Source organism: Schistocerca piceifrons, chromosome 3 (assembly GCF_021461385.2).
Source record: "Schistocerca piceifrons isolate TAMUIC-IGC-003096 chromosome 3, iqSchPice1.1, whole genome shotgun sequence".
In the NCBI taxonomy this organism is placed as follows: domain Eukaryota; kingdom Metazoa; phylum Arthropoda; class Insecta; order Orthoptera; family Acrididae; genus Schistocerca; species Schistocerca piceifrons.
The window spans coordinates 960,618,465-960,637,059 of NC_060140.1; the positions used below are offsets into that span (position 1 = coordinate 960,618,465).

General features: G+C 38.5%; 1 protein-coding gene across 1 annotated transcript; it reads left to right on the forward strand.

The window, feature by feature from the left end:
* Positions 1-4,301: 4,301 nt before the first annotated feature.
* On the forward strand, positions 4,302-14,039 carry LOC124789862 (adenosine 5'-monophosphoramidase HINT3-like). Its single transcript, XM_047257373.1, has 4 exons — positions 4,302-4,952; positions 11,430-11,496; positions 13,350-13,476; positions 13,560-14,039. The coding sequence occupies exons 1-4, from the start codon at positions 4,760-4,762 to the stop codon at positions 13,584-13,586; spliced, it is 414 nt and encodes a 137-aa protein (XP_047113329.1). The 5' UTR covers positions 4,302-4,759; the 3' UTR covers positions 13,587-14,039.
* The last annotated feature ends 4,556 nt before the right edge of the window (positions 14,040-18,595 follow it).

Here is an 18,595-nt window from a genome sequence, read left to right on the forward strand (position 1 = left end):
GGGGTGTGAGAATAATCTGTGGAACAAAATATGGGGAATCTTGTCGCAACTTGTTTCCAAAAACAGAGGTGTTAATTGTTATAAACACATACATTCTAAAAGCCATATTGCTTGTGAAAAGATTGCACCCAAACACTTATTCAGATTTCCACCAGTACAATACTAGAAATAAAGAAAGATTTTACATTGGCAGCCACAGAACAGCACTTTACGAAAAGGGGCCTCAGTATGCAGGTATAAAATTAGCTAATGCACTGCCTAGAGCAGTCATGGCTCTTCCTACAATTAAACTGAAACATCAGCTTAAGAAATTTTTAGTAAAACACCCTTTCTACACATTAGAAGAGTATCATACTTATATGAAGAACAACAAATGCTTTGTGAAATTATATGAATAGAAACAAGTAAACACCTTATTGTAATTTTGTTGTAAATTAATGACGTATTCAGAAGAATATGTCTTGTGTATTGTACAAATAACTGTAATCATTACTGTTTCTTTGTACATGTGCAATGTACCATTCGATGTTGAATAAAGCTATTATTATTATATTATTATTATTAGATCAGAAATGGAGAAAGGAGGAGTTGCCACATTCATCAGAAACTGTCATAAATTTAAGAACATAGACATTCATAAATTTTGCCTAGAACAGCATATGGAAGCATGTGCAACAGAAGTAGAATTTCACAAAAAATCCTTCATAATATTAAGTGTATATCGAGCACCTGCAGGTAACTTTAATCTGTTCGCAAACCATCTTGAAGCTGTACTGGCCCATTTAACAACCAAAAACAAAGAAATAGTGGTTGCTGGTGATTTCAATGTAGACTTCCTTAAAGACTCTCCCAATAAGAACCTATTTGAGTTAGTAACACTATCATTCAACTTAATTCCCACTGTAAAGTTCCCAACTAGGGTAGCCAATTGCTCACAAACAGCCATTGATAATAACTTTATAGAAAAGTCCAATGAACAAAATTATACTACAAAACCAATAGTCAATGGCCTCTCAGACCATGACATGCAGTTCCTTCTGTTAAATGTTAATATTGAACAGGATATAAAATCTGTTAAATCTGAGCTCAAGAGGGTAATCAATAAGCCAAAAATTGATTATTTTAGGACACTCCTCAGGGACATTCATTGGACTGATGTTTACAGTGTTCATGGCATGAATGAAAATTATAACACTTTTGCTAATAAAGTGCTTACCTTATTCGAACACAGTTTTCGCCCAAAACTTACCAAGGTTAGAGCAAAGTCTACAAAGAAGACATGGATTACTCGAGGAATAGGGTTATCTTGTAAAACAAAAAGAAAACTGTATCTGTCAATCCGAAACAGTTCTGATGTTGATGGTGTAGCACATTATAAGAAATACTGCAAAATATTAAAGATTGTAATACGGATGTCAAAGCAAATATATTACAAGGAAAAGACAGTCATATCAGATAACAAAGTAAAGACTATATGGGATAGAGTGAAGGAGGAGACTGGTAGAACCAGACATGAAGAGGGACAAATAGCACTAAGGGTAAATGATACATTGGTGACAGACATGTACAGTGTTGCAGAACTTTTCAACAAACATTTTATAACTGTTGCTGACAAGATGGGGTTTTCAGGTTCTGTAGATGCTGCTATGGAATACCTCAGACCAGACATTTCAAGTAACTTCCATAATATGAATTTGACTCTCACTACCCCAGCAGAAATAATATAATCATAAAATCATTAAAATCAAAAACATCTAGTGGGTATGATGAAATATCAACAAAGTTAATTAAAGAATGTGATTCTGAGTTAAGTAACATATTAATCTATCTGTGTAACCAGTCACTTATCAGGGGAATATATCCTGAATGGTTGAAATATTCTGAAGATAAGAACTGTTTCAGAAGGGAGATAAAGAAATAGCATCAAATGTCCGTCCAATTTCACTTTTGCTGGCATTCTCAAAAATTTTAGAAAAAGTAATCTACAATTGGCTTTATAACCATCTTATCTCAAATAACATACTGTCAAAGTCACAGTTTGGATTTCTAAGAGGTTCTGATATTGAGAAGGCTATCTACACTTACAGTGAAAATGTGCTTAATTCATTAGACAAAAAATTGCAGGCAACTGGTATATTTTGTGATCTGTCAAAGGCATTTGACTGTGTAAATCACAATATCCTTTTAAGTAAACTAGAATATTATAGTGTAACAGAAAATGCTGCAAAATGGTTCAAATCTTATATCTCTGGCAGGAAACAAAGGATGTTATTAGGAAAGAGGCATTTATCAAGCTATCAGGCATCATCCAACTGGGAACTAATTACATGTGGGGTCCCACAAGGTTCCATTTCAGGGCCATTACTTTTACTTGTGTATATCAATGACCTTTCATCAGTAACATTACCAGAAGCCAAGTTTTTTTTTGTTTGCTGATGATACAAACATTGCAATAAATAGCAAATCAAGTGTAGTCTTAGAAATTTCAGCCAATAAAATATTTGTGGACATTAATCACTGGTTCCTAGCCAATTCTTTGTCACTAAACTTTGAAAAAACACACTACATGCAGTTCAGAATGGGGTGTCCCACGAGTATATGCCTAACATACGATGACAAGCAGATAGAAGAAGTGGACAGTGTTAAATTCATGGGATTACAGCTTGATAATAAATTCAACTGGGAGAAGCACACCACATAACAGCTGAAGCGTCTTAACAAATCTCTATTTGAAATGCGAATTGTGTCAGACATAGAGGATATAAAAATGAAAAAGCTGGCATACTATGCTTACTTTCCTTCCATAATGTCATATGGGATTATTTTTTGTGGCAATCCATCAAGCCAGGCTAAAGTTTTCCGGGCAGAAAAACGTGCTAGTAAGGGTTATATGTGGTGTGAACTCAAGAACATCTTGCAGAAGCCTGTTTAGGGAACTAGGGGTACTAACTACTGCTTCCCAATATATTTATTGCTTAATGAAATTTGTTATTAAAAATATATCACTTTTTCAAACCAACAGCTCAATTCATGGAATCAGTACTCCATTTTCAATAACTTGCCAGCAGCCATAAAAAGCTTAACATCAATGAAATTCAATTTAAGAGAAGCATATATATATATATATATATATATATATATATATATATATATATATATATATATATATATAATGGAAGGAAACATTCCACGTGGGAAAAATTATATATAAAAACAAAGATGAGGTGACTTACCGAACAAAAGCGCTGGCAGGTCGATAGACACACAAAAAAACACAAACATACACACAAAATTCAAGCTTTCGCAACACCCTGTTGCCTCATCAGGAAAGAGGGAAGGAGAGGGGAAGACGAAAGGAAGTGGGTTTTAAAGGAGAGGGTAAGGAGTCATTCCAATCCCGGGAGCGGAAAGACTTACCTTAGGGGGAAAAAAGGACAGGTATACACTCGCACACACACACATATCCATCCACACATACAGACACAAGCAGACATTGTTTTTATTTTTATATATATATATATATATATATATATATATATATATATATATATATATATATATATATATATATATATATATATATATATATATAACTTCTGCACAATTTCAGTGTATATAAGTACAGTCTAACTTCTGTACCAGTTCAGTGCAATAATGTGTTCATTGTAAATAAGTATTTAGTAGTTGTATTACACGTTTATTACCTGATAAATAAAGAAAAAAACTTTTTTATTTTAAATTCAATGCATTAGTATTTGTAAAATGATTCTTTCATATAGCGTTCATTAAAGAATGACGACCATGCCACTTGGGAATGGTACATTAGCTTATTTGTTTGAGTTGTAAATATTTGCCATGTATTGTTGTTTTTTCTGACATGTTCTATATCCTGGAGGACCTCCTTACTGTGGATCGATTGGAATGAAAGTAAATCTAATCTAATCTAATCTAAAAAGGAAAAAGAAATTTTTCAGCAAACGTCTGTATGTTACAAAAGAACCGTAAATAAACTGTCCTGTAAAGCACCTTTTCTTACCTGCCAGAGTCCTTAGGAAACTAAATAATCACAAATGGGGTGTAGTTTTTTTAGCTATTTTCGATTTTTATGGCACTATACACACTCTCTATTGTAAAAGCTATATTACAACTCAATATAAACATTAGCATTCGCGCTCATCCTGTATTGTATTCATTAGTGTCGCTTTCTGGCCGCTTGGGGCACTGCTATCGCTAGTGGTAACGCAAACGAGACAGTGTATCGTGACTGTTGCGTTAGAGACTACTTTCATCATTATATACTGGGCTAAACAAAGTGATTTAGTGTGTTGACATTCCGTCTCGTGTGATGACATTAACATTGGACGATGATGTCGCCTGCTGTTCCGTTCCTTTGACGTGTGATAAAACCTCGTCCATACCAAGTTCAGTGTTTTAGCATACCTTCGCTAAAAAAGGGTGAAGTAGAATATCTTTACTGATAAATGCTGGAAAGCAGATGTTATTGAAAACTAAACGAAAATAAAAATTATTTGTTGTGGTGCCGTAAAATGGACACCAAATTCGTGCGCTGAAGAAAGAAATGACTAACCGAAATCTTACACAGTAATATTATGCAAAGTCATATAACTATGGTGCAAGAAAATTAGCCAACGTCTCTATCAATGCATTCCAGTGAATCATTTATTGCAATATAGTGCATGCTGGGAAGATAAATTAGCCTGTAAAACTGATAAGAAGTACCAAATCATTGTAAATAGAAATGAGTACTGATAGGAGCGCGTGTTTGTTCTGTAAAATATACGATGGAGACGAACCCACAGAAGTCTTGTATCGGGATGAAGATTACATAGTGTTTCCAGATATTAAACCGGCTGCGAAACATCATTATTTAGTAATTACGAGAGAGCACGTACGGAATGCCAAACAACTGACTTCGAGCGATAAAAAAATTCGTAAGTTGTCAGACTAATTCTAAAGAGTTTTCTCTTTGTAGAATTAGTGTTAGAGAGTAGATTATTATGCGTTGTGATGCAGATACGAAACAAACCCTTTTCAGTTTGTGCATAATAGCACCGTCTAATTTTGATCATTCATTTGTTAAAGAAATTGCACTCAACATGCTTACATAACCTACAAATATGAGTTGCAAATAGTTCGGGCATAAATTATGCCATATAACGTGACGTACGTGCGTTCTTATATATTGCCCTCAGATTTAGGACTTACACATTAGTTACACAACAGAATGGGAGACAGTTCATATTACGTTCTTTCAGAAGCTTAACAGATATTTGGAGTGAAACAATCTTTGACAAATAACAAAAATTCACCAGCATTCAAAAAATACCAGATTGATCAAGGAACAGGAATGCAGTAGTTCGAGTGTTATTGAACGAAGTCATTTTTAATAGAGCAATATTGGAAGTAAATGGGAATGTGTTAAAGAGAATTCTGAATCCCACTCTTCTGCCAAAGAAGTATCAGGTGGACCAACCACTTATTTCGACTAGTGATGGGGAATGTGTGTGTGTGTGTGTGTGTGTGTGTGTGTGTGTGTGTGTGCTGCACGGGGGGAGGGGCTGTTCATTCTGTCTGCTGCTCCCAGCCGAAAAATTCGTGACAAATTTGCAATAATGCAGCAGTATATGCTGAACTTAGCAGGAAATCACTGTCATGATTAAAAATCATTGTTTACGCTTATTTATATCTCCTCTTCTTTTATGGCACTGGGTATTTGTATAAACTGTAAATAGAACATATTGGTAAGTGCTATGACCAAATATGCAAATATTATACTTGTAAATTAAGTTGACACTTGGCATGATGGCTGTTAGGAGCTAGTGTAAATGGGAAAAGCCATTACAGTCACTACCAGCAGTTACCACCCCTAGTGTCAACCTAGTGTGTCCTTTTAGAAAGGAGCTCAGAAAACCAAGCTGAAACCAAAATTTTTCACCGGTATATGGAAAATATTTTTGTGATTTCACTATGGGATCACCTCTCGGTGAAGAATCGCAGACGCATATGGAGTACTTTTAGAAAGGAGCTCAGAAAACCAAGCTGAAACCAAAATTTTTCACCGGTATATGGAAAATATTTTTGTGATTTCACCAGATAGTGAAAAAAATAGGATGGAATTGTTGCAACACTTTTACAGCATTTACAGTAACATAAGGTTCGTAAAAGAAAGTGGATGCCTTCCAATCCCACACATTCTAATAAAGAAAAAGTTTGTTGCTTTATTTAGCCATTCTGTATCCAGGAAGAAAATGCTCATGTACCTGTCAAGAAGCGCAAAGAGTTTCTAATGTCTACCACAGAGCAGTACTGTGGTCTTCACCTGGGTGCACAGAGTTCAAGCCATCTGCGACAAGAAGAGCTTACGTTCCAAGTTACAGAAACTGCAAGAAATCTTCAACAATACATATATTCCAAACAGTAATTTCCGTAGTTGTTAAAACTTCAGCAATAATGCCTAGTCAGAATTGCAAGTAAAACGTCTTCTCCAGATGAACAGTAATAATGAGAATATGAAGAAACAAGAAAACATCACATTTTTAGCCTTGCTACAATATATAAGGCCACACTTTGCCTTTTATAATTAATGCTACGCAAGGTGGTGCATTGGTAAAAAAAAAAAAAAAAAAAATGATTCATATTTGGGAGGTTGGTGGTTCAGATCCCTGTTCAGGTCTACATCCACATCTATACTCTGCAAACCACCATGAGGTGCATGGCAGAGGGAACATCCCATTGTACTGTTTACTAGGGTTTCATCCTGTTCCATTCACATATCAAGTGGGGGAAGAATGATCATTTGAGTGTGTCTGTGTATGCAGTAAACATTCTAATCTTATCTTCATGATCCCCATGTTGGCAGTATGTAGGGGATTGTAGTATATTTCTAGAATCATCATTTAAAGCCGGTTGTTGAAACTGTAATAGACTATCTTCAAGAGTCTTCCAGTTCAGTTTCTTCAGCATTTCTGTGTCACTCTCCCAGGAATCAAGGAAACCTGTGACTATTGTTGCTGCCCTTCTGTGTGTACATTCAGTGTCCCCTGTTAGTCCTACTTGGTATCGGTTCCAAACACTTGAATCATAGTCTGGAATCGGTCACACGTGTGATTTGTAAGCAGTCTTCTTTGTAGATTGGTTGCAATTCCCCAGTATTCCATCAATAAATCAGAGACTACCACCTGCTTTACCCGTGACAGAGCCTCTGTGATCATTCCATTTCATATCCGTACAAAGTGCTGTACTCAGGTATTGGAAATACGGAAGCGTCCGATCCCACTCGTCTGCTTTGACCCATGACGTCACAAATATGGCGGAAACAAAAACAAACACACACACTTTCCACAAGAAGCCTAATGACACTAACGGGACAAGCGCGGGAAATGGGGTGTTTTGGGTGGGGGGGTAAACTAAATATAATCAAATTTAGACGCCTTGCGTAGCTACAACGTGTAAGTGATGACAGCCATGCATGAATACCCACCCACCTCCCCAGGGATCGTAACCCCTGCAACCCATAGAAGATAAAGATGCTTCGGTAGCTGATTAGTATTTTTTGTCTTTTTTTTTTTTAAAAAAAAATCTCACGGGATAGAACGAACAGATCAGAAAGATAAATATAATAAACTAAAACAGAAATTCAAGGAAACAGATAATTAAAATAAGTAATAAGTGTTTTTAAATTTAAAAAAAAAATCTCACGAGATAGAACGAACAGATCAGAAAAGTAAATAAAATAAGATAAAACGGAACTGGAGACAGCCACACTCAAACCAAACTCCGCGCCGTCATGACGTCACACACGACAACACGCTTACGTCACAGGTCAAAGCCGACGCGTTGGATCGGACGCTTCTGTCGACCCCAGGTATTTTAGTGAGTTGGCCGATTCCATCAGTGAATTATTGATATTATAGGATACTGTGTATTTTTTGTTATGTGAAGTGTACAGTTTTACATTTCTGAACATTTAAAGCAAGTTTCCAATCTTTGCACCACTTTGAAATCTTGTCGGGATTTGACTGAATATTTATGCAGCTTCTTTCAGGTAGTGCTTTGTTATAGATAACTGCATTGCCTGCAAAAAGTCTGAGGATACTATTAATATTGTCTGCATGGTCATTACTGAACAACAAGGGTTCCAACACACTTCCCTGGTACATACATGAAGTTACTCCTACATCTGCTGATGACCCTCCATCTGAGATAACATGCTGCGTCCTCTGTACCAAAAAGTGCTCACTCTAGTCACAAATTTCATTTGATACCACATATGATCATTCTTTTGACAATAAGTGTAGGTGTGATACTGAGTCAAATGCTTTTGTTGGAAATCGAGAAATCTGACTGCCTTGATCCAAAGCTTTCAGTATCTCATGTGAGAAAAGTACAAGTTGGGTTTCACATGATCGAGGATTTCAGAATTCATGCTGGTAGGCATTGAGGAGGTCAATCGGTTCAATATATCTCATTATGATTGGCTTCCAACATTCCACAAGAAATTGTTGTCAAAGATATTGGACAATAGTTGTGTGGGTCACTTCCAGTACCCTTCTTGTAGACGGGTGTGACCTGAGCTTTTTTCCATGAGCTGGACAAGGTTTTTTGTTTGAGGGATCTGCGATAGATTATAGTTAGAAGAGGGATTAACTCAGCTGCAAATTCAGTATAGGATCTGATAGGAATTCCATCAGGCCCTGGAGCTTTGTTCAATTTTAACCATTTCAGCTGTTTCTCAACTCTACTGACACTTACTTCAGCCATCTTATTCAGTGGTATAAGGATTAAACTATGTTGTCCTTTGTGAAGGAACATTTGGAAATGGAGTTAAGCATTTCAGCTTTTGCTTTGTTGCCCTCAGTTTCAGTTCCTGTCTCCTTCACTGGGGACTGTGTGGAGTAGTGGGTTATTAATTATAATAATGATTATATTATATATTCATATCATAAGTAATAGGAGAAAATATTTGAAATATTGGAATATTGTTGAATTGCTGTAAATATTGGAATACTGTTCGCCGCCTTTTATGAGAGCCTGGAAACCATTTCTGTGGTTAGCTGGAAAGCTATGGAGAACATAATGACCATAGTTCCCAATCTGCAAGTCCACATTCTTGTCCAGCCCACTGAAAGAAATGTTTCTATTCTCTATTTGCTCAGTGGAATCAGGACTATAATTATAAATGAAGATTTTGAGTTGTAATTGATAGATATACATATTTGGTAAAGTTTCACATGCTCAACATTGTAATACTCATTATGTTAATACTGACAATAAATCTCTCTATCCTAAACAGCACTATTGACCAGTACAGAGGCGACCTCCACAGTAAGTTCCTATTGTCTTTTGCCCTGACTTCTGATAATCAAAATAACTGCTCGCCACAAAAGTGGAAAATAATTGTCACCACTTGCCACGCAGATTTGTTAGCATTATGGGCGGCACACCAACAGTTACTTCTGTGAAATCTAAGTGATCCAGGACAGTGTACAGTTCTCACGAGTTCACTTTCTAAAATTACTGAAAATATGCGTTTAGTAACAGGCTGTCTCTGATACCATCCGAGGCAGTGCGAAGTGAAGCCTAGTCTTGCCTCTCAGGTTGTATTTACGTATGTGGCACTTCGGACAGCCAAGGGAACACCTGCTGTCATCTGCCTTATGCCCATGGTAGCGGCCTCAAACAGCCACTTTCTCAGACACAGAATATTTTATAACACTGTCGTGTATTACTTTAGGATCTTCTTAATTTTTGTAAGCATATAGTTAAGTTGGTTGCAAAAGTTTTAGCTCGCCTACATTTAAACTTTGTCGTCTAGAACTTTCATAATGGAACTGACAGTAGAACCTGACCTCTGAACTACAACTTTAAGAGACCTTGTATTTGTTATTCCTTGCATCCAGGCCTTGAAACTTGTTATAGCTCTATTATTTAATAGGTTTCATCACACGCTGTAACCAAAACTTTCTAGCATTAATATAACAAATACTTAATCTATTACAAATAAGGACATTTTAGTTCCAAATTTAATTTTCTGCAAATTACTCGAAAACTATTAGAGATAACTCAATGGGGTTACATAGTTAATATTTTTATATTGAACTGAAGCTTCATAAAAATTTTCATATTTCTGAGTCTAATATTTACCACCTTCAATTTTTCTTAAAAATGCGGATTCTGACCAAAATATTTCTTTAATCATGTTGAGGCTTGTACCAGTTAATCTTGACATACATCTGCACATTATGACCAAGTTTTTGGTTTCTGGCTTTATTATTTAGTGCCAATTATTATTTTTTCTTAAAATGATGTATATAGGGAAAAATATTGACCTGATCATTCTGAGATTGACAGTTTACAAATTAATATACTTAAGCACATGCTAACAGAGTTTGGAAAAGCAACTTTGACTTTTAATTCCATTCTTAAATTATGGTGCAATACTTGTGTGCTACACACAGATGCGTTGTGGTGACATGGTGCTACTAGCAGTGAACTGGGGTAAGTCCCGGCTCATTTGCTTGCCTCTTTATTTCTCCATGATACATTCTGCATGGTAGTCATTGAAGGCATCATGCATTGCTCCCTTGAGAGCCAAATATGTTTCATTCAGCATCTCTCGATCTGTAGTCATACACTTTTTTTTTCCCTTCAGCTGTTGTGCAGTAATCTCTGTTTCTTCAGTAGTTCAGTAGTTTCTTTACAGTGACTGTATACCATGGAGATTCTCTCCCATTATGAACTGTTCTACTGGGTACATATATATCCAGTGCATGGTCAGCTATGCTTTTAAACACAAGCCATAGTTCCTCTACATGCTTCTACCCTGTACTAAAAATTTCAAGTTCCTCACTGAGATATGTCACTACTGATTTTTATCTAGTTTACTGAACATATATATCTCTTTGCTTGTTTTAGTTGTCTTTTGTACTTTGGTAATCATTGTTGCCACAACCACATCATGGTCACTGATACTAGTTTCAATGTGGACATCCTCAAAGAGCTCAGGTGGCCACTGTCAGATATCTGAGCCGACGGTGACTGTGTGTGTGGGGGAGGGGGGGGGGGGGGCGACCTTGGTCTGGTTTTGACGGAGTCTTTGTCCAGTAGCCTTGCTTACTTTTAATTGTCCTTTATATGTACCTGTCTATCGCTCAATGCCTCTTGTATGTGGTGAGTAGCAATCTATCGTATTTCATTATTGTTATTCCATTATGAATTTTCCATTCTGGAATACAGTACCTAAAATTATTTGTAGCAATTGTCATAAGAAAAAAGACTTCTTGCAAGTTATTTCCAGCTCCTAGAATCTAGCAAATAGTGATCATCAACAAAGGTTTAACACCCAAAACATGTTATCTGGAAAAAAAAGAAGCACTGTATTAAGTGAATTTTTTCCTTTATTTTTGCAGTAGAAGACATGGTAAGAATTGGGAAGGAAGTACTGGAGGAAAGAGGTGGTGATGTCTCAGACTTAAGGTTTGTATAAGTATTAGTTTAGTCTGTTACGGACATAATGAATAGTACTATAAAAATGTAAGCATACTTATTGGGAAAAAAGTGGAAGGGGGGGGGGGGGGGGGGGGTTAACAGATCACTAGCTAAAATATTAAATTTTGTTTTGAAATAACCCTTTGGACATGGGAAGCTCAAATTCATAAGTTGAAAGGCAGAAAAGATCTAGTATTAAAAACTGCCCATATTACAACTCATTATCATTCATTGCAGCTTGGACTGCTTAAATGAAATATTTTTATTGATGATAATTTTTATGTTCCAACATAAAATACACTCCTGGAAATGGAAAAAAGAACACATTGACACCGGTGTGTCAGACCCACCATACTTGCTCCGGACACTGCGAGAGGGCTGTACAAGCAACGATCACACGCACGGCACAGCGGACACACCAGGAACCGCGGTGTTGGCTGTCGAATGGCGCTAGCTGCGCAGCATTTGTGCACCGCCGCCGTCAGTGTCAGCCAGTTTGCCGTGGCATACGGAGCTCCATCGCAGTCTTTAACACTGGTAGCATGCCGCGACAGCGTGGACGTGAACCGTATGTGCAGTTGACGGACTTTGAGCGAGGGCGTATAGTGGGCATGCGGGAGGCTGGGTGGACGTACCGCCGAATTGCTCAACACGTGGGGCGTGAGGTCTCCACAGTACATCGATGTTGTCGCCAGTGGTCGGCGGAAGGTGCACGTGCCCGTCGACCTGGGACCGGACCGCAGCGACGCACGGATGCACGCCAAGACCGTAGGATCCTACGCAGTGCCGTAGGGGACCGCACCGCCACTTCCCAGCAAATTAGGGACACTGTTGCTCCTGGGGTATCCGCGAGGACCATTCGCAACCGTCTCCATGAAGCTGGGCTACGGTCCCGCACACCGTTAGGCCGTCTTCCGCTCACGCCCCAACATCGTGCAGCCCGCCTCCAGTGGTGTCGCGACAGGCGTGAATGGAGGGACGAATGGAGACGTGTCGTCTTCAGCGATGAGAGTCGCTTCTGCCTTGGTGCCAATGATGGTCGTATGCGTGTTAGGCGCCGTGCAGGTGAGCGCCACAATCAGGACTACATACGACCGAGGCACACAGGGCCAACACCCGGCATCATGGTGTGGGGAGCGATCTCCTACACTGGCCGTACACCACTGGTGATCGTCGAGGGGACACTGAATAGTGCACGGTACATCCAAACCGTCATCGAACCCATCGTTCTACCATTCCTAGACCGGCAAGGGAACTTGCTGTTCCAACAGGACAATGCACGTCCGCATGTATCCCGTGCCACCCAACGTGCTCTAGAAGGTGTAAGTCAACTACCCTGGCCAGCAAGATCTCCGGATCTGTCCCCCATTGAGCATGTTTGGGACTGGATGAAGCGTCATCTCACGCGGTCTGCACGTCCAGCACGAACGCTGGTCCAACTGAGGCGCCAGGTGGAAATGGCATGGCAAGCCGTTCCACAGGACTACATCCAGCATCTCTACGATCGTCTCCATGGGAGAATAGCAGCCTGCATTGCTGCGAAAGGTGGATATACACTGTACTGGTGCCAACATTGTGCATGCTCTGTTGCCTGTGTCTATGTGCCTGTGGTTCTGTCAGTGTGATCATGTGATGTATCTGACCCCAGGAATGTGTCAATAAAGTTTCTCCTTCCTGGGACAATGAATTCACGGTGTTCTTATTTCAATTTCCAGGAGTGTATTTGTAAAGTTATTGAAAAAATATAATAACCTTTTATAGTACAGTACCTTAATTGTTGTTAACGGTGTTCCATAAATTTATTGATGACTGATAATTGTGTGTGTACGTTTGGTTGACAGACTTGGATTTCATTGGCCTCCGTTCTATTCAATTGGACACTTGCATTTGCATGTGATTTCTCCTGCAAGTGATATGTCATTTGTCTCCCAGTTAATTTTTCGAAACAACTCGTGGTGGTTTGTCTCGGTAAGTTACATTAAGTGTGCTCTGATTTCCATTAACTTATCTGGATAACATATGAGAAAGTAAGACTTCTGTTTCATTTGCAGCCGGAATATGTTAAATCACGTCTTTGATGAAGAGAAAACATAGGGGAAGCAGCTTTTCAGTAAATAGAATAAACTATCTGAAGGACAATTTGCAAAGTAATGAGACTGAGTTTTTGATTGTAAGCATGTGTATATATATTATGTACAGCGTATTATACATTTCTAAATATTTGTATTTACCCCTTACCTCACTATTCCATTTTATGGCTACATGATATTATGAAGTTTGTCAGTGATGCTAAACAGTTTATGTATTTGTTGTTCTTTTTTTACAGTTTATATTTTGGCTTCATAAACAGGTCTTCATACCATTTTTCCACTTTTTTGTTGTTAAGATACTATATTTGTAACATAGCATAAACAAAACTCCAGAGACATGTAGGCAGCCTACCTGCATTAAACTTCCATATTGTACGTATAAGCATGGTTTATTGTCAATAGCATCATAATAAATAAACATACCATGAACAAATTCTGAAATATACTGTGAACAAATTCTGAAATATACTGTGAACAAATTCTGAAATTTCATGTTGTGTGGGTGACATACACAATGATGGCAATTAAAGGTTTTTCATGACTGCATAAATATTTGTAATAAATGAAAAAGGTGCACATTTTGCTTGCTAGTGTGATATTCCTTCATAGCTCATAGCATAACTTTGCGCATCTTTTCAGGTACATGATCATCAATATTTTTATTTTAGCAAGCACACTGAACATCTGAGCCATTGAGAACTGTGTGCATCCATGCATAGAAGAAAAAGCACACACACTCTGTCTCTCTCTTTCTCTGTGACACGACAGACTATATTTGAGCATGGATAACATGTTTTGGTTGCAAGCAGCACTCAACTCATGCACGCCCTGGGTCACAGAGGCCAGGGGCATGTGGCCCATGTAGGGCTGTGGTGGGCATGTCAGCTGCCAATAATGGCCGGCAGCCATGTCAACCTGTCAGATTCAAAATAACAGACATGACGGCAGTTTCACCACTGACACACACAAAGAATAATTTTATATTGTTTGTGTTTATACAGCTACAGCACAAACTGCAATAAATACGGTGAAGGACAATATATCAAATAAAGAGGAGGGCAACATGATTTTGCGAGTAAGCAGATATGATTTGTAAATAATATATGTGAGAAGATGCATAACCGAGATAATTTACGTAACTGAAATTTCGCAAATCTTCAGTAGCTTTTATAATATTTGTGGTGCAAAAGAGATCAAGCTCTCTAATTGCAGCGTTCAATGATGCGCATCGATTGAGTTACATTTTGTAACAAAATTAAGCTGTAAGAAACATACAAATCAGCAAGGCAGCCTGCATTGGCAGACATTGTTACACACCACATCCAACATTTAGTTTGTAAGATTTATACTTTTCATTATATTTCTGATTAATTGTTTATAAATTTGCATAGTTTTGCCCATAACTTATATAAATTTTCGTAGTTATCATTATTCTGATCACTTCAGTGGAAAGAGGAGGAAATATCCAATAGTAAGTGTAGTGTTAGCAGTTAGCCAACACTACGAACACTACCTGAGTGAGGAAGCCGATATGCACGCGTTAACCCACGCAGGCTAGAGATAGGTCTGAAACAGGATACGTAATGAATGCTATAAAGAAAAGTACGTAGCTTCTGGAATACGTAACTTTAATCCATCATTTGTATACATCGTTCTTGATGATACAAGTGAGACTCTGTAGATACATGCAATGTTACTAATGGCGCCTTGCTAGGTCGTAGCCATTGACTTAGCTGAAGGCTATTCTAACTATCTGCTCTGCAAATGAGCGAGGCTTCGTCAGTGTGCATCGCTAGCGAAGTCGTCCGTACAACTGGGGCGAGTGCTAGTACGTCTCTCTAGACCTGCCGTGTGGTGGCGCTCGGTCTGCGATCACTGACAGTGGCGACACGCGGGTCCGACATGTACTAATGGACCGCGGCCGATTTAAAGCTACCACCTAGCAAGTGTGGTGTCTGGCGGTGATACCGCAGTAAGGTGGTGCCATATCCATATTTATTACAAGAATTGGTGGCACAGAGATTACGCACTGATTTTTAGCACCACAACAAAACTTTGTATTTGATTAAATTTTGAGCAAAATACTGCACATAAAATTAAGTATAAGGTATTGGTTTTGATGATAATTTCAGCATGCAATTAATGGCACAGTTGGGTTTTGAATATCATTTATCTATAAAAAAGTTGTGAATCTGGCTGGTGAAAATGCAAAGTCCTTTAGTGACATACATGCAGATTATTTCCATGGATGGAAGGTCCGAGGCCTTAAAAGTGCAGCAACCATCTTGAAATTTCTCACAGTTTTGTACGCGGTTGAAGAGGCAAGATCTATGCTGGTCTGAATGGTGGTCCACCCTCACACATTTTCGGTGATAGAAATATTTTGCATTGCCAGGTTTATTTCTGCCAGTAGTTCAGTTTTTTGTGTGTGTGTGTGTGTGTGTGTGTGTGTGTGTGTGTGTGTGTGTGTGAGAGAGAGAGAGAGAGAGAGAGAGAGAGAGAGAGAAGTTGATTTGGACTCTGAGTTTGTGCACTGAGTCTGGACTTTTACTCAGGGACTTTGAATGTTTTCTGCCACTAATCGACACTTAGGTTAATACATTGTGTATCAGTTAGTCTTATTTATATATGAGTTACTGTGGAGTTTAGCCTCTGTTAAATTTTAGCTGTGAACACTGCCTGTTTTTTCTAACTATTTTTGTTTATTAATTTTATATAGTGTGTTTGCTAACCACTATATTGGGGCTCAAGCTATTTTCAGATCACTTAATCACACAGTTGCTTTCACCAGTCTGTGAATTAATGTGTGAATATTAATGATGATAAACTTTTATTAGCTAAATTATAAACTGTAGTAGTTGGGGTACGTTATTTAACATTGAGTGCATGTGCGTTCAGCCTGGTAATTATTTGTCTGTCTGATTAATACATCACAGGCAAATTAATTAGTTTATTTTATTTTAAAAGTTCACAGTAATTAGTTGTCTTTCTATGGTGCTATGGGAGCTGGGGATACCACCAAAGCTAATAATTCTCATGAAAATGACCCTAAGCAAAACCAGCTGCAAAATAAAAGTTAATTGAAAATATTCCAATAATTTTCCAGTCTTTCAAAAACTTAAGTAAGGGAATTGTGTGTCACCAACATTATTTGACTTGGTCCTGTAGGCTTTCGTGTGAAAACAGCCAAGCAAAACAGATGGTACTGTTTACAACAGGACAACTGAGGAGATGGCATTTGCAGACGACTTAGCCATGCTTGGAAGAAACACAGAACATTTGATGGAAAAGTATGTAGTTTTAGAACGTGAAGTAGCGGCACATGGGTTTGCTGTAACTAAAGAAAAAAAAATATGCTCAGTACCTGAAACAAAACAAGGTGGAGAGGCATTAAGCAGTTTGAAGGATTTGAAAGAGTAAATCAATATTGGGAGGAATGGTTACGGTAGGTAATATGGTACCAACAGAGATAAAAGTAAGAATAGCTGCGTGTATCAGGTCTATTACAACTTCTTTAACATGTTGCAATCCTTCCACATTTCAAGCCACATGAAAATGACAGTTTACAAACAATTATAAAACCAGTTGTTATGTATGGGGTAGAAATGTGGCCAATGGCAATATGTCAGAAAAGCCTTTAATGCAAGGGACTGCAAAGTACTGTGCAAGATATATCGTGAAGTGTATGAAAATGGTGCTTGGAGAATTAGGACCAATTCAGAACTGTATGAACTCTATAAAAATCCCCAAGTCACCACAGATGTAAAGGCACAAAGGTTACAGTGGTTAGGGAATTTGCAGAGAATGGAAGAACAGCGAGTGCCAAAGAAAGATCTGATGGCAAAACCAGATGGTAGCTGCTCAGCAGGGAGACCAGGATTGTGATGGCTAGTGTGTGATATAGAGACGGCTCTGAGAAAGTTAAAGAGTATGGAACTGGAGAAGGCTGGTGAAGCTGGTGGGAAAAACCCACCATGGTACAACAACAAAGTTAGGAAACTACTGCGAAAGCAAAGAGAGCTTCACTCCAAGTTTAAATGCAGCCAAAGCTTCTCAGACAAACAGAAGCTAAACGATGTCAAAGTTAGTGTAAGGAGGGCTATGCGTGAAGTGTTCAGTGAATTCAAAAGTAAAATTCTATGTATCAACTTGACAGAAAATCCTAGGAAGTTCTGGTCTTACGTTAAATCAGTAAGTGGCTCGAAACAGCATATCCAGACAATCCGGGATGATGATGGCATTGAAACAGAGGATGACACGCATAAAGCTGAAATACTAAACACCTTTTTCCAAAGCTGTTTCACAGAGGAAGACCGCAGTGCAGTTCCTTCTCTAAATCCTCGCACAAACGAAAAAATGGCTGACATCGAAATAAGTGTCCATGGAATAGAAAAGCAACTGGAATCACTCAACAGAGGAAAGTCCACTGGACCTGACGGGATACCAATTCGATTCTACACAGAGTACGCGAAAGAACTTGCCCCCCTTCTAACAGCCGTGTACCGCAAGTCTCGAGAGGAACGGAAGGTTCCAAACGATTGGAAAAGAGCACAGGTAGTCCCAGTCTTCAAGAAGGGTCGTCGAGCAGATGCGCAAAACTATAGACCTATATCTCTGACATCGATCTGTTGTAGAATTTTAGAACATGTTTTTTGCTCGAGTATCATGTCGTTTTTGGAAACCCAGAATCTACTATGTAGGAATCAACATGGATTCCGGAAACAGCGATCGTGTGAGACCCAACTCGCTTTATTTGTTCATGAGACCCAGAAAATATTAGATACAGGCTCCCAGGTAGACGCTATTTTTCTTGACTTCCAGAAGGCGTTCGATACAGTTCCGCACTGTCGCCTGATAAACAAACGGAATATCAGACCAGCTGTGTGGCTGGATTGAAGAGTTTTTAGCAAACAGAACACAGCATGTTGTTATCAATGGAGAGACATCGACAGACGTTAAAATAACCTCTGGCGTGCCACAGGGGAGTGTTATGGGAC

Coding starts and splice junctions, on each gene's coding strand:
- LOC124789862 (XM_047257373.1), top strand. CDS start 4,760: ATGAGTACTGATAGGAGCGCGTGTTTGTTCTGTAAAATATACGATGGA. Junction 4,953..11,429: donor TTCGAGCGATAAAAAAATTC/GTAAGTTGTCAG, acceptor TTATTTTTGCAG/TAGAAGACATGGTAAGAATT. Junction 11,497..13,349: donor GGTGATGTCTCAGACTTAAG/GTTTGTATAAGT, acceptor TTTGGTTGACAG/ACTTGGATTTCATTGGCCTC.